General features: G+C 44.3%; 1 protein-coding gene across 1 annotated transcript in view; it reads right to left on the reverse strand.

Moving 5' to 3' along the window:
- Positions 1-27,298, reverse strand: part of pde11a (phosphodiesterase 11a) — a gene marked incomplete at both ends in the record, with an annotated part of 580,355 nt that overhangs the window by 194,133 nt on the left and 358,924 nt on the right. The window contains 2 exons of the mRNA XM_084314342.1: positions 19,545-19,637; positions 20,809-20,876. Coding sequence (XP_084170468.1) covers positions 19,545-19,637; positions 20,809-20,876 — 161 coding nt within the window. The remainder of the gene's footprint in view (positions 1-19,544; positions 19,638-20,808; positions 20,877-27,298) is intronic.

The following is a 27,298-nucleotide window of genomic DNA, read 5'->3' on the forward strand; positions in this document are numbered from 1 at the left end:
CTACATAGCCCTTTGCGGCTGGAATATATTTGCTTTGGTCCTATGATTTATGGAGCGGATAATCGCCGACGCCTGCACGTGTTGGATTTACCCCGAGAGGAGTCAAGTCGAGTCGGCGCTCAGAGAGCCTGAGGCCGCCTAGCTTTCTTCACAGTAGAGCTACAGTCTACCAGAGAACCAAGCTGTATTCGTCTGTGGATCAAGAGACTACTGCACCGGCTTCTGTACCTGAAGTCTCCCTAGTCATCGTTGACCAGACGTCCTACTACCGACAGATCTTCTACCCCTTGCTGGCTTACAACCAGTGGGAACCCCTTCCAGTATCTCCCGCTATTACTAGTGTACCATAGATATAATTCCCTAAGATTCAGGTTGTATAATTACCTCCTGCGTAACCAGAGAATGGACATTCGTTATTGATTTGCCTACGCATACTCCTTTGCCTTACAAGTGCATTCAAAGAATAATGTAAAGTATCCTATGTACCTTTTGCTCCATTAAATACTTGATTAATACCTTTGACTGGAACCGATTTCATTGTGGGAAGTGTTCATCATATTCATATATCGTGTACTGTATGGCCAGTAATTAAAGTACATAAAACGGTAGTGGTTTAATGATACCATACTTATCAATACAGTCAGGGAATTGTACCCCTCAGTTACAATTGGTCCTTCGAGCCGGATAATAACTAGTGTAATATTAATATAGTGGTATTAATATTGAAATGGCCTATGATGAACACTCCACAAAACGGTCCTCCTAAAGTAGATCGCCCGCAGCGTAGACGGCAGCCACCTCAGTACTTAGAGGATTACGTTGCCAGTATACTACCTAGCCTTCTACAGACGGTAAACGCGGAAAAAGTAGAAAGTAAAATTATGTCCGACCCTATCAACCAGGCTACCCCGCCAACAGAGGCCCTAGTGGGTTCTAATGTAACTGACCAAGCTCACGGTAGGGACCAGGAGGGAACTGACACGACTTTACCCCCGCCAAGACCGAAGAAGTAGTCCCCGGAGAGCTCCAGGAGAAAGACAACCCTCCAGAGATGGAACTCTGCCCGGTACAAGAAGAGGAGAGCGCCCAGGAGATAGAGCTCCAGGACTCCCCGCAGGAGAACGCATCTCCAACGAGTACTGCCAGGAGCGGATCACCTCAACCAGCGTCTTCCCCCAGCGAGGCGGACAAGATGCTGGCACAGGCGTTCCTCGCCAGCCTAGCAGCCTCAACAGAGCGCGATCGACTCCAAGCACAGACGCTTAGTGAGCGCGAACATTCTTCCATGAAAAGAGAACGCCTCCAAGCGCAGCAACGGAGCGACGAAGATCGTATACGTCTAGAGATTAGACGCCTTCAGACGGAAGAGAATATGGTAAGAGACCACGCCGAAGCCCAGCGCGCCGCCGCCGAAGCCCAGCGCGCCGCTGCCAGTGCCCAAAGAGAAGCAGAGCGCGACATCGCTCTCACCAAGCGCGAAGCCGAGCGCGACCGATTACAAGCGCAGCTAATGGAGCAGCTGATCGCCAGGGCAACACCCCCTCCCTCTGCACGGGGTTCCAGGGCCTCGTCAAGACACGGGTCAAGGGCACCCTCCCCTAACCGATTAAGCGACCCTGAGCCCGACCACCAGAGAGAGCCTATACCCCCCTCCGAACTCCTTCCCCGACCGGTCCCAGTGAGACCCAGCTACAAGGAAGGAACGGTATACACCGCGGAGAGGCTAAATAGACGACTACAGGATCTAGAGGACCTGACAGAGGAAGAAGAAGAGGGAGAGGAGGAGAGTCAAGCCCGACAGCAGCACAGTACTCCACAGGACCAGGAGGTCCAGTACAGCCCAGGCTCTACCCCCGCGGCTCTGCGCTACAGACCCCCGACTCAATTCACGGGTGAGATTGACGCACGACCAGTCCCGAGGAATAGCACCTGGATACGCGGGCCATGGTACCCTGCCGGTACCAGCCCACCGAGAGGCGTAAGAGGAGACTCGCCTAGGAGGCCTCTCTTCCAACGCTCACCGATGTGCCAGCCATCTACGGCATCATACATTGGCACACCGACGTTTCCAGACTTCACCCATGAGAACAGAGCACAGTACACGGAGCTACGGATGTGCTTAGAGACAATGATGGCTGATGTAGCTGATGAACGCCACAAGTATGCTATCCTATTGAAGCACCTCAAGGTGCCCCGAGCGCACAATATAGCGCTGGCCTATGCCACCTCTACTACCCCATACACAGCGGCTCTAGCAGCACTCAACCAAAGATATGGACGCATATGGGACTACGTAATACAAGAGATAAGGCATATTGACCGCCTACCCCCAGCAACAGACAATCGCTCACTAGACGACCTGTCTATCAAGGTACAATCCCTGGTAGGGATGCTGGGGGCGCAACGAGAAAAGGGTATGCACGAACTATACGCAAACTCTAATGTCGAGAGGATTTTAGAGAAGCTTCCGCCCGCCCGACAAGAGCGTTTCAGGCGGCAAAGAGACCACCGTGATCCTAATGGTCCCGAGCCATCCCTCCTAGACCTAGCCGACTTCCTGGCGAGAGAAGTCAGCAGCCTGCGATTGGATACGTTCGTGCGGAGCACACCAAGCTCCAGAGAGGGACCTAGGAGAGCAAACGATGGCCGAAGATTGGTGACTGTCATGCACCAATCAGAACCAGTACCGAGCAGCAAGAACCACAGTACCCCCTCGATGAAAGAGAAGTGGAAGATGGTGTGCCCGTACTGCGAGAAAGAACACTGGTTGTCACAATGTGACACATTCAAGAAGATGACCGCAGACGAAGTGGGTCAATGGATAAAGTCCAACCGACGCTGTTACCGATGTGCGCGCAGTCACATGGCAGCCGAGTGCCGCTTAAAGAAGAGGTGTAGTCGGTGTGACGGAGCCCACCTAGATGTCCTACACGACAGTAACAGAAGAAAGCCCGCACCCTCAAGCAGCACAAAGGCAAGTGTTATGTACATTGACCCCGCCAGCAGCGGGGGCGCCCGAGTGCTCTTAAAGGTGGTCCGTGTAACACTGAGTTACCAAGACAAGGTCATGGACACTTACGCCGTCCTTGACGACGGGTCAGAGAAGACCCTTCTCCTCGCATCCGCTGCGGCCCAGCTGGGGCTGCGGGGGAGCGAAAACCAGATGACGATTCGGACAATAAGAAGAGATCTAAAGACGATAAAGGGCGAGAATGTCTCCTTCACTATCGCAGCAAGCGGGCAGCCAGAGAGACGGTATAGGATTACTAATGCTTTCACCAGCCAAGAAATAGGCCTGTCGCAGTACACCTACCCCATCGCCAAGCTGATGGATAAATATGTGCACCTGCGTCAACTACCTATCCCGCTCATAGACGGTGCCACCCCGACCCTGCTGATAGGCTCCGACCATGCAGACCTCATAGTCCCGATAGACCGGGTCCACACAGGGCCCAGAGGCTGTCCTGCAGCAGTCGAGACCCGCCTAGGATGGACATTACAAGGCCCCCTCGCTAAGTCTCTTAACCGAACAGCAGCCACTAGCTGCCTCCACTCCAGAGTGACAGAAGAAGACACCACCCTCCTACAGCATGTCGAGAGGCTATGGACACTAGAGACAATGCCCTTTAAGAACGAAAAGAAAGACATTCGTTCCAAGGAAGACATTTACGCTATAGCACTCCTCGAGCAGGGGACAAAGAGAGTCAAAGTCAACGGAGTGATGAGATACGCAACTCCACTCCTGAGGCGAGAGGGTATGCCTACCTTCCACGCCCCAAAAGAAGCGACGGAGCGGTATCTATTGAACACAGAGCGGCGCCTAGCCAGAGACCCCGCTCAAGAGACGGTGTACCGCGCTGAGATTAACAAGCGACTAACAGCGGGACACATAAAGAAAACTGACTGGCGACGTCGTGCGCTGCTCCGCGCCTCCCTGATCAAAGGCGGCTTTGATCTCCGGCAGCGGGCCAGCAGCGACCCCCCAGTATTGCGCAGCCTCTCCCCAGAGGACAAGCCCCTGCTGCGGTTCCTATGGAGAGAGAGGATCGGGGATGAGCAACCAGCCATCTATCAATGGGAAGTCCTCCCTTTCGGAACCACATGCAGCCCATGCTGTGCTACGTTTGCACTGCAAAAACACGTCGCAGAGGACCCAGCAGCTGATGAAGAGGTCCGAAGAAGTGTAGATAATAGTTTCTACGTGGACAACTGTCTGCAAAGCGTCTCGACACCAGAAGAAGCCGAGGCCCTTCTACTCAAGCTCCGCGCCTCCCTGATCAAAGGCGGCTTTGATCTCAGGCAGTGGGCCAGCAGCGACCCGCAAGTATTGCGCAGCCTCTCCCCCGAGGACAAGGCAGCAAGCAGCGAGACCTGGATGGCGACCATCCCAGGAGAAGCCCAAGAAATGACATTAGGACTAGTCTGGCGCTTCAAAACAGACTCGCTCCATTATAAACACACACCCCTGACCAAGGAGCAGGGAAGGTCGACTGCACTACCGACCACCAGACGGAGTGTATACAGAACACTCGCCAGACAATATGACCCGTTGGGATGTATTCTACCTTACACCACCAGGGCAAAGATGATTGTAAGAGCGTTATGGGACAAGGACCAGGGCTGCGACGACCCCATACCCGAACACCTTGCATCCACATGGAGAGAGTGGGAGACGGAACTCAGCTCACTCCCAGGTGTTAACATACGCCGCAGCTACTTCCCACCCACAGTGAGGCCGGAGACGTGCCAGATGGACCTGCACGTCTTCAGCGACGCCTCCGAAGTAGCCTACGGCTCGGTGGCCTACTTGCGTGCCCGAGAGGAGGGAGGAGAAATACATACTGCTTTCATCCTGGCTCGCTCAAGAATAGCCCCACGAAAGCAACAATCTATCCTGCGTCTAGAGCTCTGCGCAGCCCTAGCAGGAGCGCACCTCGCCACGTTAATCCAACGTGAACTCACCATTCCGGTGCAAAGAACAATCTTGTGGTCAGACTCCACGACAGTACTCACATGGATCCGGTCTGATTCGTGCAGATACAAGGTCTTCGTGGGGGTCAGAGTCACAGAGATTCAAGATTTAACAGAAGTAGCAAGCTGGAGGTATGTGGACACAAAACACAACCCAGCTGACGTCATCACCCGGGGAATGTCCCTGGATGACCTCACCCGTCACAACCCATACAGTGACGGACCAGAGTTTCTCAAGCTCCCGGAAGAAGAGTGGCCTACACCCACCCCACGGGAGGCGAGTAAAGAGGAGGCAGAAAACAAGAAATCTATGTTCTGTGGATTGAACACACTCGTCTCCACAGACCCCGACATAGACGATTGCCTCACCCTAGAGAGTGCGCAGCTAAAGACATTTCTGTGGCACCACCCAGAGGTTCAGCCCACTACTGACATTTCAGCAGCTGACTACGAAGAAGCAGAACTTCTTCTACTACAACGAGCCCAGAGAGACTCGTTCCCCGATGAGCTAGACTGTCTACAGGGAGCAAAGCCCGTCCCATCAGACAGCAGACTGCTCCACCTAGCACCCGAGAGCGACGCCCATAGTCTCATCAGAGTGGGTGGTCGTCTGCGGAGAGCCCCAGACTTACCGGATGACGTCAAGTACCCGATAGTCTTGAACAGCCGACACAAGGTCACAGAGCTGATCATAAAGAAATACGACGAGGATGTGCACCACGCAGGGGCAGAGAGAGTCTTCGCGGAGATCAGACGTCGTTATTGGATACTGCAAGGGAGAGAAGCAGTGCGGCGCTTCCAGCGAACCTGTCTAGACTGTCGTAAGTGGCGAGCGCAGCCCAGTATACCCCGGATGGCTGACCTACCTCCCTGTCGCCTCCGACTCGGCGACAAGCCTTTTCACTCCACCGGTATGGACTGTTTCGGCCCGCTGTATATAAAGAAAGGAAGAGGAACCGAGAAGCGGTGGGGTATTGTATTCAAATGCATGACCACCCGAGCGATACATATAGAACTCCTCCCAACCATGAGCACAGACTCATTCCTTATGGCCTTCCGAAGATTTACATCGCGGAAAGGCAAACCGTCTATATTGTTGTCTGATCACGGGACAAACTTCAAAGGCGGAGAAAGAGAGCTGAGAGAGAGCTTCCAAGCTATGGGCCCAGAACTTAAGACCCACCTCGCTCCATCCCAGATTGACTTCCAGTTTAATCCCCCGAACGCACCTCACTTCGGTGGAACTTGGGAACGAGAAGTACGTTCAATAAAGACAGCCCTGTACACCGTGCTTGGGGCCCAGACCGTGGCGGAAGAAGTCCTAATGACAGTCCTCACGGAGATCGAGGGAGTATTGAACTCAAAGCCCCTCGGTTACGTCTCAAGTGATGTAGCAGATGTCGACCCAGTCACCCCCAACACACTCTTGATGGGGCGGCTGGACCCCGCGCTACCCCAGACAATGTACAGGCCTGAAGAAGCGAACGGCCGAAGAATGTGGAGATACAGTCAAGTATTGGCTGACAAGTTTTGGAACAGCTTCCTACTCCACTACCTACCGTCTCTACAGACCCGCCAGAAATGGGTGAAAGAGAGAGACAATTTGACAGAAGGAACAGTCGTCATGATTATCGACCAGTCACTACCCCGAGCTATGTGGCCGGCTGGCCGCGTAAGCAAAGTGATCACCGGTGCCGACGGAAAGGTCCGAGCAGCTGAAGTGCTCGTCCAAGGGCGGACCTACACCCGACCCGTGGCGAGGCTAATAGAACTGCCAAGGCTCCCAGATACTATCGATGACGACCATGACCCCATGACTTTGTGAACTGACTGACCCTCACAGCAGACATTGAGTAGTGGACAGTGCGGTTAATCTGTCTCTGCTTAGCTAATTAGGTGGGACTAATTAGGGGGCGGCTGTTACGAAGGATCAGATTAAACCGAATATATATATTTATTTATTGATATATATTGCATAGTATTTGTATATCGTTTGATATCCCTTGTATATTCCTTGTACATATACACGGAATATCCCTTTAGTCCAGCCCATAATAGTTCATTCTCCTATTGGACAGCGGTCCACCGGCGCCAGGGACCGGCCCCCGGAGCCAAGTTCAAAGTCACCGACACGACATGTCTGTACTTGCCCCGGCCCTGCCCAGGGATACGGCGACAGAAATGAGAGTGGCACTATTTGTGCACCGTGCGTATAAATACGGCGCAGGTGAATGTAGAAGCCCCTTAGCCCCTTACCTCCGTACCCTTCGTTCTTTTAGTATGTTACCGATAAGTTGAAGCCTCACCCACGATACAACGTGCGGTGAAGTATGGCCTGTTTGGCCTCAGAATAGAGCATCGAGACCGCGTGCGAATTAGTAACTGAATTGTCAGAGTTTGGCGCTATACCGTCGAGTGCGACATATTTCTATTGAGTCTTTAATAGTCTATTTGTGTATAGTGTATCGTGCGGTTATAATTCTATAGTGACCAGCATCTCCAACGCTTTCTCGTATTAGCTAGAGTTCTTATCCAGGCTGGGCCGACCGCATGGCGCTTTCACCCTAGGAGACCTAGGCGAGAACCGTATGGACATGTACACTGGATTAATCTACCCGACGACTACATAGCCCTTTGCGGCTGGAATATATTTGCTTTGGTCCTATGATTTATGGAGCGGATAATCGCAGACGCCTGCACGTGTTGGATTTACCCCGAGAGGAGTCAAGTCGAGTCGGCGCTCAGAGAGCCTGAGGCCGCCTAGCTTTCTTCACTGTAGAGCTACAGTCTACCAGAGAACCAAGCTGTATTCGTCTGTGGATCAAGAGACTACTGCACCGGCTTCTGTACCTGAAGTCTCCCTAGTCATCGTTGACCAGACGTCCTACTACCGACAGATCTTCTACCCCTTGCTGGCTTACAACCAGTGGGAACCCCTTCCAGTATCTCCCGCTATTACTAGTGTACCATAGATATAATTCCCTAAGATTCAGGTTGTATAATTACCTCCTGCGTAACCAGAGAATGGACATTCGTTATTGATTTGCCTACGCATACTCCTTTGCCTTACAAGTGCATTCAAAGAATAATGTAAAGTATCCTATGTACCTTTTGCTCCATTAAATACTTGATTAATACCTTTGACTGGAACCGATTTCATTGTGGGAAGTGTTCATCATATTCATATATCGTGTACTGTATGGCCAGTAATTAAAGTACATAAAGTGGTAGTGGTTTAATGATACCATACTTATCAATACAGTCAGGGAATTGTACCCCTCAGTTACACTTTCCCATTGTGTAGACTTTGTAAAACCACACACACATGGAGGATGATCTACTGAGTTAAAAAAAAAGAAAAAAAAAAAAAAAAAAAAAGGGAGTTACGAGGTTGTATTGCCTATAATTATGCAAAACCTGCACGAACTGCAACATGCCAGTTAGGGTGCCTTGTGTATAAAAAGTATAGAAAGTCACGCCTCACTGCTGACATCAACACATAACCTTGTGTTAACATTCTCCAAAACCATCACTAATGCCAAAGCTACTTTCTTTCACCATAGGATCGAGGCCTCTGGCAAGAACCTTCGCAAACTGCATGCTACCATGTCCTCCCTCCTCACTCCCTCCCTCCCCCACCCCCTCCTCCCTCATCTTTCTCTGCCGAAGACTTTGCAATCTTCTTTGAGGAAAAGGTGGAAAACATCCACAGCTCCTTCTTCCAACCCCCACCCATTCCAAACACTGAATCGAGAACCTCATCCTTCACTCTGTCATCTTTCTCTCCCATTACAGAAGCCGAGACCCTGACACTGGTAACGTCGAAACCGTCCGACTACATGCCAGCTGGACCAGCTACCCTCCTCACTCCTCCAGACCATAGCACCGGACATCCTCCCATTCCTAACTGCAACCATCAACTCCTCACTCAACTCGGGGGTGGTCCCCACCGGCCAAATCCTCCCCCCTGACCGAGAATGCAGCTGTGACCGTGTCCCCGACCGCCAAGAACCTTGGTGTTGTCCTCGACGACCAGTTGAACTTCTCTGCTCACATCGCAGCGACAACCAGAACCTGCAGATTCCTCCTGAGCAACATCAGAAGGATCCGCGCCTTCCTGACAAAAGAAGCCATCCAACTCCTCGTCCAATCAACAGTCATCTCCCGCCTCGACTACTGCAACGCACTGCTTGCTGGCCTCCCGGCCACTTGCCACCAAGTCTCTTCAACTCATTCAGAACGCAGCGGCCCACCTGATCTCAAACCTACCGAAGTCGGCCCATGTCACCCCACTTCTTAGGGACCTGCACTGGCTCCCCATTGCTGCACGAATCCGCTTCAAGGCCCTCGACCTGGCATACCGTGCGGCAAAGGGAACCGCTCCCGCCTACCTCCGGTCAATGGTCTCTAACTACACGCCCTCAAGACCCCTACGCTCTGCATCTTCTGGCCGTCTCAGACCCACTCCTATCCGAGCTCCGGGAGGGTCATCAAAGAGAAGTCGCCTATTCTCAGTCCTTGCCCCACAATGGTGGAATGAACTACCCACCCCAGTTAGGACAGCCGAAACCCGCCCAATCTTTCGCCGTCGACTAAAGACGCACTTCTTCAACCATTGTCTGAAAAAAATAAAATAAAATAAATATCTAACCCTAACTAACCTTACTGTCATGCACTTGTCTTAATAAACTAACCTACACTGTAGCACTCAACACTTGATGAACATTGTTACTCAGCTGATAGAGTTGTGCCCTTCCTGATGACTTGTCGTACAGAACTTGTAAGTCGCTTTGGATAAAAGCGTTGTGACTAAATATAAAATGTAATGTAATGTTGTGTATACGGTTTACTTTTACTCTTACTCATAGTATAGTCAGATTCTTTTTTTTTTATATTTTTTTTATTATTGCAAAACAAAAAATTATTAAAAGTCAGTACTCAACACACAATGCATAATGAAACTTTCAGTAAAGGTGGTTAAAATATATGCAAGTACAGAAACAGGATAAAACAAAAATAGTCTATAATAACATTTTAACCGTATACAGTGTATATCCAGCGAAATTACAATTATATAAATGTTAGTATATAATATACCCCTAATACCTATTTTCTAAAACCCTACACACATATGCTCCAGCTCAAACCCCCCCCTCCCGGACCCCCTCTTGGATAGTACCTCCATTATCCCTCACTCCTAACCAGACACTACCATTATAAGCTAGCTTTTATTCTCTCCACCACTTCTAACCACATTGACATTTTGGATTCATTGAGCCCCAGAATTCTTGCTGTAGATATTTCTTGATATATCACATCGAGATATGTAAGAAACCACACTTTTCGGCACATTTTTTCCGGTTGAAACCAACGTGATGCGATCAGTTTTTTAGCTACTGTGATACCCGATAAAACCAATCTTTTTAGTTGTGGATTCACTGCAAACTCAAAAACATCATTCAATAGTAATACCGTGGGGTGTACAGGTATATTCCAAAATACGAGTATTGATAATTGTTGGGACACATCTTTCCAGAATGCCTTAACTGGTGGGCAGTCCCAATACATGTGCATAAATGTTCCTTCGTCCCCATTTGTACATTGGGAGCATTTGGAGTCTTGTATAAGCCCCATTTTGCACAGCCTTATAGGAGTCAAGTATGTCCTGTGAATATAGTTCAGATTGATTTGTTGATGATCCGGGTTCCTTGATGTAAGTCGGACATTTGCCCAGGCTCCTTGCCAATCAAAGTCATATTCCAGGTCTGGTATATCCCTCCTCCAGACAGTGTCTAGTTGAAGGGTTTCATACGAGGACGTTAGTAATTGATAATAAAAACCTGATACAAAACCTCCCAATGTATCTCTTTCATAGAAAAATTTGTGGTATCTGTGGTGTTCAATTGGTATGAGTAATGGAACACCGTGAGATCTCATACAAAGTCGTAACTGTATGTAAAAAAGCCATGTGGACTCGGTGAGGTTAAACTTTATGCATATTTCGACATAACTACAGAGGCCCTTGTTATTAAAAATATCCCCTAATGAGTGTATGCCTTTCTCTTCCCATATAGGGAATCTTATAGGTCGTTTTCCCATTAAGAGTGCATTGTTATTGAATATGGGAGTGTGATTATGCCATTCTTGAGGGTTAGGATATTTCTTTTGTGTTTCCCTCCATGTTCTGATTGCATGGGTAATTATTGGGCCAAATTCTCGCTCACAATGCTTGATTGAAAGTTTAGTGTGTGCTATGTCTTTCAGTCTCTGTGGGGCTACCATGTTTTCTTCTAATTCTCTCCAAGATACCAAAGCCTGGGGGTCAAACCATATCTTCAATGGTCTTAATGTGAAGGCCTTAAAATATTGTAAAAAATCTGGGACTGCCATGCCACCGTCTGCTTTATTTCTCTGTGCGGTGGATCTTTTTATGCGAGGTGGTTTGTTATTCCAAATAAATTTGTATGTGGAGGTTTGTAATCTTTTCCAGTAGCCCTCTGGAGGAGGTAACGGAAGCATTGAGCTGAAGAAATTGATTCTTGGTAATACATCCATCTTAACTATTGATACCCTTACCTGTACTGAGTTTTTAAGTTTTGCCCACCTGTCCAGGTCGTCTTTGATTTTGTTCTGTATTTTTGTGTAATTGTGCTTCACCGTTTGTCTTATGGTGGGAAATATTTCCACACCCAAGCATCTGAAATGTTTGACCATGGGTATCGCACCTGGGAGGGTTGTGTCTTTTTTTGCACTGGTGTTAAGAGGAAGAAAAGCCGACTTAGGCCAATTTATTTTAAATCCCGATAAATCACCAAAGTTTTCTATCAACTTGAGTATATGCGGCAATGTGTTGTTGGGGTTTTGCATGAACAATATTACGTCGTCCGCATATAAACTAATTTTATGATGTGTGCCCTTGATTACTATTGGTTCTATGTGTTGGGATTGTCTTATAAATTGTGCTAAAGGTTCTAATGATAGATCGAATAGTCCGGGACTAAGAGGGCAACCCTGTCTGGCTGAGCGTGATACCGGAAAGATATCGGAGATGAATGTGCCTGTTGTAATCCTGGCCGATGGGTCCTTGTATAGTACTTTAATCATATCAATGAATCCTTTTCCTAACCCCATCCTTTCTAATACTGCCCATAGAAACGACCATTCCAACCTGTCAAATGCTTTCATAGCATCCAGGGATAGTATCGCCTTAGGTGTGGTGTCCTCTTTGTCTGCATCTAGTATGTGCAGTATTCGCCTTATGTTATCATTGATCAGGCGACCTTTTATGAAGCCTGTTTGGTCCGGATGAACTAAAGACGTCATATGCTTTTGCAATCTGATGGCTAATATCTTAGAGTACAGTTTGACATCGGTTCCGAGGAGGCTTAAAGGACGGTAACTACCGCACTCAGTGGGGTCTTTGTCTTTTTTGTGAAGAACTGAAATGAGTGCGGTATTTTGGTGTTTATGGAAGCTTCCCTCTTTGACTGAGTATAAGATCATATTTAGTAATAAGGGTCCAAATATGTCCCAGCAAGAAATGTACATTTCTGATGGGATACCGTCAATTCCCGGAGCCTTGCCGTTTTTCATTCCGGATATGGCCTTCTTGAGTTCTTCTAATGTGATCGGTACTTCTAACTGTTTAGCGTCGTCCTCCGTAAGTTTAGGGAGAGTAATTTGATTAAGATATGTGTCTAATTTGTCTTGATCAAAGGTTGTTTCTGAATTATATAAATCGGAGTAGAATTCTTTGAATGTATCGTTTATTATTTTGGGTTCTGTTACTAGAGCTTGTTGTTTCCTAATGGCAGTTATATCTGCAAATTTTGCATTAATTCTTAGTCGCATGGCTAATAGGTGACTAGGTTTAGAGCCTTGGAAGTACTGCTGTTGTCTTGTGCTGCGTATTTGCAATTCCGATTTTTGTCTGTATATTGCTTTGATCTCTGTCTTTAGAATGTTAACCTGGTTTTCTAGTCTAGTAGAGTTGTTGTATTTTAAAGAATTAAAAAGCGTTGAGTAAAGCGTTTCCATTTCAGATAGTTTTGTGTTTTGATTTTTGCGCAATATGGAGGAAAATCTATCCGAGAAATCCTTGATCATAGTCTTTACCGACATCCATAATATTCTGGGATCTTGCACCGAGTTAGCATTATCCCGTAGGAATATTGTGAGAGCTTCTTTAATTTGTGTAATGAATTCATTGTTGTTAAGCAGCATAGAATTAAAACGCCATCTTGGGGCCCGGGAAGATAGTGTACCAAATGTTGCTTTCAGGATTAAGTAGCAGTGATCTGATAGCGCATTGGGTGTCATTTCCACTTCATATTTATCAAATATTCTCGGGGATGCAAAGACGTAATCAATTCTGGATAGTGTGTTGTGTCTCGTCGAACGACAGGAGTACTTGCGGGTCATGGGGTTAAGTGAACGCCATAAATCAGTTACCCCTGTTGATTTCGACCAATCTTTTAATGCTTTAGATGAATTTTTTTGTTCGCTGGAAAAGGTAAGGTAAGTTTTGTCCATCCTTGGGTTCCAAATGGCATTAAAATCCGCACCTATTATATATGAGTACTCGGGATGGTTTAACATTTCTCCGGTTAGTGAAGTGAAGAAAACCACTTCGTACAAATTTGGGGCATATACCGCTGCCAATGCAATTTTCCTGTTATTGTGTATAATCCTAGCTATAGTTATGCGCCCCTCAGCATCCGACCATACCCCTTTCAATTCGATATTTAATTTGCGTCTGACGACTATGGCTACCCCTCTAGTTCTCGTAACAAAAGAAGAGTGACTAATATTATGGTATATGTTATCCGCTAACGTATTTATGTCTTCCTCTAAAATGTGCGTTTCGCTTAATAGAGCCACGTCCACATGTTCTTTTTTCATCAGTGTGAGCACGCTTTTGCGTTTGTGTTGTTTGTTTATCCCACCGGTGTTCCATACCATTATATTCAAACTAGCCATAATCTATGCATGTTTTTGTGTAGTTTTTGGTAATGCTTCTGGAGTGTGAAGCTACAATAGATGTACATCCAATTAATGAGGTCCCGTTGAGAGCTGAGCTTAAAAACATATATATATACAAATAAAAATCCCCTATTTTCCCCTCACCCAGAAAGTCGTACAGGCCTGTGTTCCAAGAACACATCCTCCGCGATTGACTTTCTCCCATAGTCCACCGGATTGCCCAAACTGAGCATTGTAATCTTAATCTTCCTATGCTAATTGCCATAGGATCTAACATTTCCATTCTATTGCAATAGAATGTCACTTTTGGTCTTGCACCTTCCCTTACTGTAATGAAGTATTGTGATAAATGACAGAAAAAATTAAATAAAAAATAAAAAAAGAGAATAAACTTTCATCGACATATTCATTTGAACCCTCCACTAACGTGTGGAAAAAAGGAAAAAAGGAAAAGATTGTAGAGCAATATTGACACCTTAATGTGAAGAACATTGGAAAAGAACAATGTAAGTTAAAATATATTTTAAAAAATATAGAGTAATGAGAAGAAAAAATTAAATAAAATAAAAATCAATGGAAAGATATAGATAAGGAATGAGAGATAGAATAATTATCAACGTGGAGAAGCCACTAGAACCGAATTAACAGATTAGATAAGATAGAAAAGCAGCGCCTTTTAGAGCTTCAATGTGCCTTCAATGGAGTGATTACTTAAATTGTTAGAATAACCTTGTAGTGTTCATACGTTTAAGTGTGGTTAATTTTTAAAATATTATTAAGGACTGATTGAACTTCATTTAATTTATTATCTGCTATGTGTATACACACCGGATGTTTATTGTTAGAGTTGTAGGCTTCGTTGTCATGGTGCCTTATATTCTAGAAGGTTGTAGAGTATACTAGTGCCTAGACTATTTTATGTTCCAGAATGATCTAAGAGACCCAGGGCATTTGAGCGATAAACCCAGAATATTCCAGATAGATCTTTTTGCAATGATATGTATTTGTCTCCTCAGAGACCAGAGACTGAAATTATAATGTATTATGAATCGTATTATACACAGTACACATTGTTATAGACGGCTTGCATATCGTCTGCTACCTTGATGAACACAATAAAGTCATTCTAACACTGGTATACATTGAGAAAGAGGCTTATCTGTTTCCGGCATTTTCGTCCTGCCTTGGGTTATTTGCTCCATTTCGATTCAGAAAATCCTCAGCTTCAATAGGTGTGTATATACCTGACCTGCGGCCGTCACTGCCCAAGAATGATAACAGCGCCGGGTATGATAGCCTTGGCTTGTAACCGGCTTTGAACAGCTTTTGCATCACCTCCTTGTATGGTAGACGTCGGATGATGGCATCTTTGCTCAAATCTTCGTAGATAAATATTGGTTTACCACCATAATTCAGATTCCCACGTTGGTTGCGAGCAAATTTGATGATGTCATCCCTTGTTGTAGTCTTCCGCAGGGTGACAATGATGACTCTTGGCCCGTTGATTCTTTGCCCCCGAGAACCGATTCTGTAAACTTGGTCCACTTCTGGCACTGTGTTTGGATCGATGTTACCCAAAATCGTTGATAACACTGTTGGAAAGTTGGGATCTTCGCAGTTTACTGCTTCATCAAGCCCCACAATGCGGATGTTATTCCGCCTGTGGTAGCGTTGGGTTTCTAGTAGCCTCTCCGTCGCTTCGTTTTTAAGCCCTTGTATTTCCCTCCGATATTCTTCTTTCACTCTTTCCATCTCTTTTCCCATCTCTGTCATGCCACCTTCGTTCGCCTTGACTGCCCGTGTAATTTCTGTCACCATATTCTCCACTGTCGTGATTCGCATGGACTGTAAAGCGCCCGCTCTCATAACCTCTTCGAATTTAGTATCGATGTGTTCAACGTGTGCTTTGAAAGCGACCATCTGTTCTTTTACGTGTGCTTTGAAAGCGACCATCTGTTCTTTTATCAGGATAGTCAGAGAGTTGAAGTCGGGTTGTGTAATTGAACTGCTTGTGTCAGTTGATGTTATTGGAGCAGTGAGGGATCCGATGGATGTTTTTGCTATTATCTTCTCAAAATCGCCTGCTTTTTCCTTCACGGTACTTTTTTCTGATGTTCCTGTTATGTTGTCATCTATTGTCTCCCTCTCGGGGCCAGTTGTCCTTGGTCCCTGTGTATTCTCCTCTATATTCCCCGCGTCGGGGCTTGTCACCAACGGATCTGCCACAGCGTCGCCTGTCATTTTCCTTGAACGTGTTTCAATCGGCGCCGTTAGAATTGCTGTGTCTTGTTTCCTTCCACCCTTTCTCTTATCCTTATCCATGTTGTCTTTTGATATAGTTAGTAGAGGGTCTTATCAATACATACGATGTGGTCTAATCTCTTTTGGTATTGTCCAAATAAGGTTTTTAAACGAAATTAACGATAACGGGAGCGGAGCTGTAACCAATTGCGTGCGCTACATATTGCAGCTAAACCGGAAGTCAGTATAGTCAGATTCTAATTCTTTATTGCCTATATTTATTGTAACATATAACATAACCGATAGGGCGTACAGACCCTCATCTGCACCTTTGTTTACGCCGTAAATTTTTTCTCATATTTGTATATTCTATATTCATATCTAATCTTATTAGCCTATATTTATGTCTTTCTACTATTACCCTGCCGTTACCTGTACCTCCCCTCCCCCCTCCCCCGTGCTGGTATGACGCCCGAACTTCCCCAAGGGGATCAATAAAAGGACTATTAAATTGACTAATAAGTTAGTCAACAAAGTTTTTATTTTCAGGAGCTAGTGATATATAATATAGATAATATAATTTATAGGGCATACAGACCCTCATCTGCACCTTTGATCACACTGCCTACTTGCTCAGATGCGTATATTCAGTTAACTATATCGTTTACACTGCCTATTTTTACTTTTCTACTCTATTTGTATTGTCTGTATTTACTGTATGTCTTTCTACTATTACCCTGCCCATACCTATACAGCAACTAAAGCTTGTTTTAAATCCGGAAAAAACAAAAATGATGATTTTTACTAAATCCAAAACAAAAATGCCTTGTCTTGCCTCTATACACACATCGCAAGGCATTCCTATTCAGATTGTGTCGACTTTTAAATACCTTGGCTTTTTACTTGATGACAGCTTGTCTTTTAAACCACACGTTGAAAGCCTGGTCAAGAGGCTAAAAGTGAGGTTGGGTTTCTTTTTCAGAAACAAATCGTGCTTTTCTTTTAATGCAAAGAAGCAACTAGTTGCTGCCACTTTTTTACCAGTATTAGATTATGGTGATGTTTTATACATGAATGCCTGTTCCACCTCACTACACATGTTGGACACTGCTTACCATGGTGTATTAAGATTTATTTCTGGATATAGATCACTTACCCATCATTGCACTCTGTATGCTAAAGTTAACTGGCCGTCCTTGACTGCCCGTAGACTGCTTCATTGGTACACCTTCATTTATAAAGCAATTATTGGTCAGCTCCCTTTTTACCTCGGTTCATACCTCACCATCACATCAAACCCATTTTACAGCTTACGATCCCAGGACTATTTATATGCCTCAGTACCCAGAACCCGCACAGAGTTTGGGAAAAGGGCCTTCATGTTCTCTGCTCCCTCTGCCTGGAATGGACTTCAAAAAACTTTGAAACTGCAGGCCCTCACTACCATATCTGATTTTAAAGTTCAAATTAAGGGCATTTTAAAGAATGAGATGGGAGAATGTCGCTGCTTCACTGCATAATGTGCTGTTATATTTTATGTTTTTAACCTGACCTTCTCTCCCCCCAGCAACCTCCTGCAAAGCCTCACCGTCCCTCCTCTTTCTACCTTTTTACCCTACCCTCCAATCTCCCCCAATCCCATTCAATCTGATTTGCTGCAGCTCAAATGTATCCCCTTGCCCCACTTTGCCTTTTATGTATTTTTGTATGTTTGTTTTTTGTTTTTGCTGCCATTTTGGCCAGGTCTTGCTCGAAAAAGAGATCTTTGATCTCAAGTGACTACCTGGTAAAATAAAGGTAAAAAAAAAAAAAAAAAAAATATGTAACGGTTGTGACAACGTCACCTCAAACTTCGATGCCCCGAGTGGGAGTCGAACCCCGGTCTCCCACATTTCAGGCAGCAACACAGACCGCTATACCAAGAGGTGAATCCACTTCTAAGTACTGGGTCTATGCGTCTTTTGAGGATGTGAGTTTTTAACCCATAGCACCGCTACTCACCCCAGCCCTTCTTGACTGCGCTTCACGATACCATCCGTTACATAATATTATTCTTTTCATTTCAGATAACGGTTGAAGAAGTGCGTCTTTAGTCGACGGCGAAAGATTGGACGGGTTTCGGCTGTCCTAACTGGTGGTGGTCAGTTCGTTCCACCACTGTGGGGCAAGGACTGAGAAAAGGCGGCTTCTCCTTGATGACCCTCCCGGAGTCACTCTCAAGACACCCTTAATCTGTGCTCTTCACTCTCAAGACACCCTTAATCTGTTCTCTTCACTCTCAAAACACCCTTAATCTGTGCTCTTCACTCTCAGACACCCTTAATCTGTGCTCTTCACTCTCAAGACACCCTTAATCTGTGCTCTTCACTCTCAAGACACCCTTAATCTGTGCTCTTCACTCTCAAAACACCCTTAATCTGTGCTCTTCACTCTCAGACACCCTTAATCTGTGCTCTTCACTCTCAAGACACCTTTAATCTGTGCTCTTCACTCTCAAGACACCCTTAATCTGTGCTCTTCTTCACTCTCAAGACACCCTTAATCTGTGCTCTTCACTCTCTCAAGACACCCTTAATCTGTGCTCTTCACTCTCAAGACACCCTTAATCTGTGCTCTTCACTCTCAAGACACCCATAATCTGTGCTCTTCTTCACTCTCAAGACACCCTTAATCTGTGCTCTTCACTCTCAAGACACCCTTAATCTGTGCTCTTCACTCTCAAAACACCCTTAATCTGTGCTATTCACTCTCAAGACACCCTTAATCTGTGCTCTTCACTCTCAAGACACCCTTAATCTGTGCTCTTCACTCTCAGACACCCTTAATCTGTGCTCTTCACTCTCAGACACCCTTAATCTGTGCTCTTCACTCTCAGACACCCTTAATCTGTGCTCTTCACTCTCAAGACACCCTTAATCTGTGCTCTTCACTCTCAGACACCCTTAATCTGTGCTCTTCACTCTCAGACACCCTTAATCTGTGCTCTTCTTCACTCTCAAGACACCCTTAGGCGTGTGTTCCTTGTGCACTGTGTATGGCCCTAAGTGATATCGGCAGTCTCTGTGGTATAAGTATAAGTATAAGTATAAGTATAAGTATCATTTCGCCTGCTGGGGACCGAACGTAGCTGGGGCGCTACGTTGGTAGACGGGCGATTTTGACGTTGACGCGACAGAGACACACTTTTCCCGACAGCCTCAACCGAACCGTAACTACACCGTTAACCTTAACCCGAACCGTTAACCTAAACGTGAACGTTAACCTAAACGTGAACGTTAACCTAAACGTGAACGTTAACCTAAGCCAAACAGCCATGAGAAGCACATGGCTAACATGAGGGTTGTTCTTACATCCAGAGCCACTGACTGTTTGGCCCAAGACTTCTTCACCTGGTCGTACATGATGGTGTTGTTGATGCCCAGGCCGCAGAATATCACAAACGCCTGAGAGAGAGAGAGAGAGAGAGAGAGAGAGAGAGAGAGAGAGAGAGAGAGAGAGGGTAAAGAGGGAGAGAGAGGACAGAGAGAGAGAGAGAGGGGGGGGGTAAAGAGGGAGAGAGAGAGGGAGAGAGAGAGGACAGAGAGAGAGAGAGAGGACAGAAAGACAGTTCAAGGGATTTGTCTGTTCATTCAGCAGAGGTGTTGCACAACAGATTACAATAAATTAGATTACTGTAGATTCGTATTGATTAGATTAGATTCAAATCATTCACTACCGCACTACAGAAGGTTAACCCTTGCACTATCGCACTACAGACGGTTAACCCTTGCACTATCGCACTACAGACGGTTAACCCTTGCACTATCGCACTACAGAAGGTTAACCCTTTCACTACCACACTACAGACGGTTAACCCTTGCACTATCGCACTACAAAAGGGTTAACCCTTTCACTACCGCACTACAAAAGGGTTAACCCTTTCACTACCACACTACAGACGGTTAACCCTTTCACTACCACACTACAGACGGTTAACCCTTTCACTACCACACTACAGAAGATGGTTAACCCTTGCACTACCGCACTACAAAAGGGTTAACCCTTTCACTACCGCACTACAAAAGCGCTAACCCCTTTAAGGCGGCTGGGTGGCGCAGCGGAATAAGCGCTCGTCACCAACGCGAGAGACACTGGTATCGAATCCGGCTGTTAGCGTTGCCTCCGGCTTGGCCGGCCGTCATACTGGCTCAAATGGCAGAGTCACCGGGTGGGAAGCCGGTGGGTGGTAATCCTGTCGTTATAAACAGCGACTCCTATAGGTCGGTCAGGGCGCCTGCACAGCGAGGAAGGGAGATGGTGAGGGTAGTGTGAGCCTCCCACACATTACACCTCACCAATGAGAGTCCGCGCTGGCAGGTGAAAAGAAGTGGCTGGCTGGCTATCAACCCTCCCTATAGACCGACCAGTGGGGGGCACATGCAAGCAATGACCAGGAAGGGGAGGAGGGAATTGGCGCAACTAAATTGGGATGAGAGAAAAACACAGAAAAAACAGGAGGAGAAAAAGCGGATAAAAAAAATATATAAACGCTAACCCTTTTCACTACCACACTACAGAAGACGGTTAACCATCTGTGGCGTGGTAGTGAAGGGGTTACTTAAGCCGGTGTCTTACCTCGAATAGACGCTGGTCCATGTCGTCAAACGGCTTGCCGTCCAGCCTGTTCAGCACCTGGGCCACACCTGGTACAAACCCAAGGATGGAAGCGTTACCGATCCACCACAGAGCACCCGGTTAGCGACCTTTCACTGCCACACGACAACAGCCGGTTAACCCTTTCACTGTGACAATACACAGAAGGTTAGCCCTTTACTATCACACAACCGACGGCGATGCTCCATCATTAGTATCATTAGCTCCGCGGCTTTGGGAAGCATGTAATGGTTGCATACAAAGCCACCCCCAAGCGAAAGCTACCATGTAGGAGATGTCGGGTCTGCCTTAGGCGTGGCCTCAGGGGTGAAACCAGATATTTTTGCACATCGTGCAAAGTCCCCCTGCATCGTGACAAATGCTTCACTCTTTATCACACAAAGAAGGTTTTTTTCTAAATAGTTTCTTTATTAGTATCATACAGAAGTACAGACTACTTCTAAATAATCCGGCACACAGAAGTACAGAGTACTTCTAAATAATCCATCATTGTGTGATACAGACAGAACCATGTGTACCACTCCGGTACATAGTACAGCTAGCTGAGAGTAGTATAGTGTAGTATAGTATAGTATAGTATAGTGTATGGGTAGTTGCACTGTTTTCTGTACAAGACAAATGCGTTGAACACATGTATTTGGGCCACGGTTGTCGATATTGCATAGGCATGTTTGGACCACTTGCAAATGAGACGTTATGTTAGCGATCTAGCTGTGTTGACTCCATTCATCATTTGCATTGTGTGTGTATATAGTTTATTTTTTATTTATCTTTTTCCCCCCTCATTTTTACCGTTTGCACAGAACCAATGGTTGCTGACAGTCACCCAGTTTATAAAAGTATATACTGTAGGTAACATACCACACTTTTCTAATGCAGTCCATTGGCCTCTTATTTATATACTTTGGAGGCATGTATTGGATATTTTTTGGTCCACAGATCATCTGGCGCTTCATCCATTTATCAATGGACAATGCAGTCATCGATGCGAGAGACCAAGTAAGATATGCCCTGTAGTTGATGTGACGTGCCTGTACTGTGAATGTTACCAGCAAACTTCTAAATGCACTGAAACAATGGTTGGTTATCCTCCAGTGTTCACTTTTTATAAGGTATTGTCTTGGTAAATTACCATAATTTTATACTGTGAATGTTACCAGCATATGTGTCTAATGCACAGCAACAATGGTTGGTACTGATGACTGTCACCCAGTTTATTGAACATATTTTGAAATAAAAAATGTCTTCATTTCATCCAAGTTTCAAGTGTTCTGCATTGTAAAGTATTCTGTATTTTATAATAATGTTTTCTGGACCTACACCAGTAGTTATAACTTACTTGTTCGTTAGCGCCAGGCATGGTGGTTGATAAGGTAGTAGTATTTCCAAGTGAAACTAATTGATATATTATCAATACAAGATATTATTACTTTATGAATGTGTTTATCATGTATGGACGAATAAATTGGAAAACAGGTAGGTACAGAGCAACACAGTGTCTACAACACAGGAGCAGATTATGCACAGTACATGAATGAGAAACAGTCAAAATGTTTTTTTTTTGTTTATTGCATGCACATGATCTATAATACCTGATCGGTACAATATCTACTAACCTGATCAATACAATATATTCCCACCTGATATAATAGTATTACTGCATTTCAAGTTTGTCAGTCAGTTAGTCAGACTGTCAGTCGGACTGTCAGTCGGACTGTCAGTCAGTCAGTCGGACTGTCAATCAAACAATCAAACAATCAAACAATCAATCAAACAATAAATCAATCAATCAAACAATAAAACAATCAATCAAACAAACCATCAAACATTCAATCAATCAAACAAACCATCAAACATTCAATCAATCAAACAATAAAACAATCTATCAAACAAATCATCAAACATTCAATCAATCAAACAAACCATCAAACATTCAATCAATCAAACAATCTATCAAACAAACCATCAAACATTCAATCAATCAAACAAACCATCAAACATTCAATCAATCAAACAATATAACAATCTATCAAACAAACCATCAAACATTCAATCAATCAAACAAACCATCAAACATTCAATCAATCAAACAATAAAACAATCTATGAAAAAACAAACCATCAAACATTCAATCAATCAAACAATCAAACAATCTATCAAACAAACCATCAAACATTCAATCAATCAAACAAACCATCAAACATTCAATCAATCAAACAAACCATCAAACATTCAATCAATCAAACAATAAAACAATCTATCAAACAAACCATCAAACATTCAATCAATCAAACAAACCATCAAACATTCAATCAATCAAACAATAAAACAATCTATCAAACAAACCATCAAACATTCAATCAATCAAACAAACCATCTAACATTCAATCAATCAAACAATAAAACAATCTATCAAACAAACCATCAAACATTCAATCAATCAAACAAACCATCAAACATTCAACCAATCAAACAATAAAACAATCAATCAAACAAACCATCAAACATTCAATCAATCAAACAAACCATCAAACATTCAATCAATCAAACAATAAAACAATCAATCAAACAAACCATCAAACATTCAATCAATCAAACAAACCATCAAACATTCAATCAATCAAACAATAAAACAATTTATCAAACAAACCATCAAACATTCAATCAATCAAACAAACATTCAATCAATCAAACAATAAAACAATCTATCAAACAAACCATCAATCATTCAATCAATCAAACAAACCATCAAACATTCAATCAATCAAACAATAAAACAATCTATCAAACAAACCAGCAAACATTCAATCAATCAAACAAACCATCAAACATTCAATCAATCAAACAATAAAACAATCTATCAAACAAACCATCAAACATTCAATCAATCAAACAAACCATCAAACATTCAATCAATCAAACAATAAAACAATCTATCAAACAAACCATCAAACATTCAATCAATCAAACAAACCATCAAACATTCAATCAATCAAACAATAAAACAATCTATCAAACAAACCATCAAACATTCAATCAATCAAACAAACCATCAAACATTCAATCAATCAAACAATAAAACAATCTATCAAACAAACCATCAAACATTCAATCAATCAAACAAACCATCAAACATTCAATCAATCAAACAATAAAACAATCTATCAAACAAACCATCAAACATTCAATCAAACAAACCATCAAACATTCAATCAATCAAACACTAAAACAATCAATCAAACAAACCATCAAACATTCAATCAATCAAACAATAAAACAATCTATCAAACAAACCATCAAACATTCAATCAATCAAACAAACATTCAATCAATCAAACAATAAAACAATCTATCAAACAAACCATCCATCCATCCATCCCAGTCTAAATTGCTTTATAACACGTTCGGTAACTATTATCACCCCCCCCCCCCCACCCCGCCCATGTTGGTGCATGTTCTCGTCTGTTTCAAGCAGCAGCAACGGGGAATTGCGCACCTCGCATAAAAAGGCTTGTAACTTTCTTTCTAAAGAATCCACCTGGATTTCCCCTTTATTTACCTTTTTTAAACTTGTAATTGTGAACGAACGAAGACATGCAGAAACAAACGTTTTTTTTCATAGTGTACATCAACTCGTCGTCGTCAAATGAGCCAAACCATTTCCCCATAGTTATAATATAAAATATAGAAATAGCTCCGCTAAGATCATGAGATATGCTCAAATCGCCCAGGAATCCTGGCCAGGCACAGTCATTTCCGGATTTCTGGCCGGCGACCAAAGTGATAATATATATATATATTTTTTTTATCATTCCATTTGGGCTGTGGGGGTGCTTAATGTCTGAAGGAGTCGACTGAAGGCTTCTTGTCCTCTGCAAAAGCATGCAATTTTGGTCCACTGATGGATACATCTTGATATTTGTCTAGTCTAGTGTGTTCATTAGATGGGGAAATCCTCTTTCAGTGCCTCTGTGCCTGTTTTCATAGGCAGTTAGCCTCTGGTATGCGTGCCATTAGTGTTAGTCACGCTTCTATGCCTCTTTTCTTTTGGAATGAATGATTAAATTATTTTTTTTATAATTTTTTATTATTATAATTTTTTTTGTATTCGACTAAGAGGTTGGCAGTCGACTACGGCTCCTTTCGACCGATTAGTCGACTATTCGACACAGTATGCCCCGGTATGTATGTGATGAATAAAAACGCTTGAATCTTGATGGCCACACCACCGCTGGGTGACTGAAGCGCAGGACAGAAACACCCCCCGGTCTGGAGAGGCAGCCGCGCGCCTCACCCGTCTCACTTCATCTCTTCATTAAAAAAGGCAGGACTTTGTTGATAAAAAGCTAATTGTTCATTGATAGAGAGCCGGCTTTTTATCATCACAGGGAAATGATGCTAACAAGCAGATTCCCCCGAGAGGCCGCGATCGTCGTTCTCTCTCTGCTTCTCTAAAGAGCTCCATCCAAACCTGCCGCGCACGTTTTTTTTCATTTCGACTTGTAATGGGAAAGCCATAGCTGTACCACAGGATTATTGTTCTCTTACAATAATCCTCTTACGTTCCGTTGATTTAAATCAGACGTCTGACATCGTCTTCAGAATCAGAATGGTCTTTATTGCCAAGTAGTTTTCACATACTGTGAGGGCTGTGGGTGTTTGGGTCACTAGCAAACTCTTTAAGTTCGTATAACGAATAACCACTAAACTGCTTAAGCAGACATTAAGGAGAAGGGGGGGGGGAATAAACAACAACCTTTACAGTGATCACCTCAAAGTGATTTAAGAAAATAAATCAAGTCCAAAAAACAGGACAACACTCAATAAAGAGGTATTGTGGAAAACTAGATGAGCCACAAAGGCACCTTCTAATAACAGAGTTTATATTAAAACAAATTTAAATAACAATAAACCTCCACTGAGGGAGTTTATGTGCAATAGTCGGTCAAAAGACAGTTTCAAAAGAAAAAAAAAGAAAACTGTCATGAAAAGAAACACTACAATAAAAGGCTCAGTTTCTAGAAAACAAAGTGTAAAATAAAGCCAGTACCCTAAAACAAGAATGGCTAAATGCTGAACAGCGCAGAGGTCAGTGTTACACTTTAACATATCGAAGCCTGAACAGAAGGATAGCGGACACAAAAGGGAATAAGAAAGCATCTAACCCTGCAAGACTTAAAACTTAAATAGGCCCAGCTACCATAGGCACAGCTGCACTGCATCAGGGTGCAATCAAGCCCACACACCTGCCCTACCACGAGGCAATTAACCACAGAGGCCAGTGATTGACAGCTGTCCCTCACAGGGAGACGAAACAATGCGAAAAACACACACAAGGAATCCTCGTTTTTCGGTACGCAATTAACGGACAGACGATAACGGACAGATGATAAAATAAAAAGGTGTAATAAGCTAAAATGAAATATGAACAACATGTACAGTAGATATAAGTTATACCCAGCTTCAGCCACAGGGCTGCTGCCTCTCTCTGTTATAACCAGCTCCAGCTAGCAGTCTGGAGATCAATGATTTATCAGAGTGTCAAAGTGCTGATGGCCTGGGGGCTGATTCAGGAACACAAAGCACAGCACGCCATGAGAGGGGGATGTGTGTATGTGTGTGTGTGTGTGTGTGTTGGATGTATGTGTACATGTGTGTTTGTGTATGTGTGCATGTGTGTGTTTGTGTTGTGTGCATGTACTGTATGTGTGTAGTGATAGCGCAGCTTGCCACCACCAATGAGGTTATGTTTTCATATAATCAGAGTAATGGCTGGATTGACATGCAAAAGAAACATGGAAACTCCAACTCGTTCAAGACTCTGCAGCTGCAGCTAGGCTATTAACTAGAACCAAGAGGAGAGACCACACCAGTGCAAGAGGAGAGACCACATCAGTGTTAGCTACTCTGCAGCTAGGCTATTAACTATAACCAAGAGGAGAGACCACATCAGTGCAAGAGGAGAGACCACATCAGTGTTAGCTACTCTGCTGCTAGGCTATTAACTATAACCAAGAGGAGAGACCACATCAGTGCAAGAGGAGAGACCACATCAGTGTTAGCTACTCTGCAGCTAGGCTATTAACTAGTTCCAAGAGGAGAGACCACATCAGTGCAAGAGGAGAAACCACATCAGTGCAAGAGGAGAGACCACGTCAGTGCAAGAGGAGAGACCACATCAGTGTTAGCTACTCTGCAGCTAGGCTATTAACTAGAACCAAGAGGAGAGACCACATCAGTGTTAGCTACTCTGCAGCTAGGCTATTAACTAGAACTAAGAGGAGAGACCACATCAGTGCAAGAAGAGATACCACATCAGTGTTAGCTACTCTGCAGATAGGCTATTAACTAGAACCAAGAGGAGAGACCACATCAGTGCAGTGTGAGCTACTCTGTAGCTAGGCTATTAACTAGAACCAAGAGGAGAGACCACATCAGTGCAGTGTGAGCT

The sequence above is a fragment of the Notolepis coatsorum genome (genome assembly GCF_963971535.1).
Source record: "Notolepis coatsorum genome assembly, chromosome: 5".
NCBI classification, from domain to species: domain Eukaryota; kingdom Metazoa; phylum Chordata; class Actinopteri; order Aulopiformes; family Paralepididae; genus Notolepis; species Notolepis coatsorum.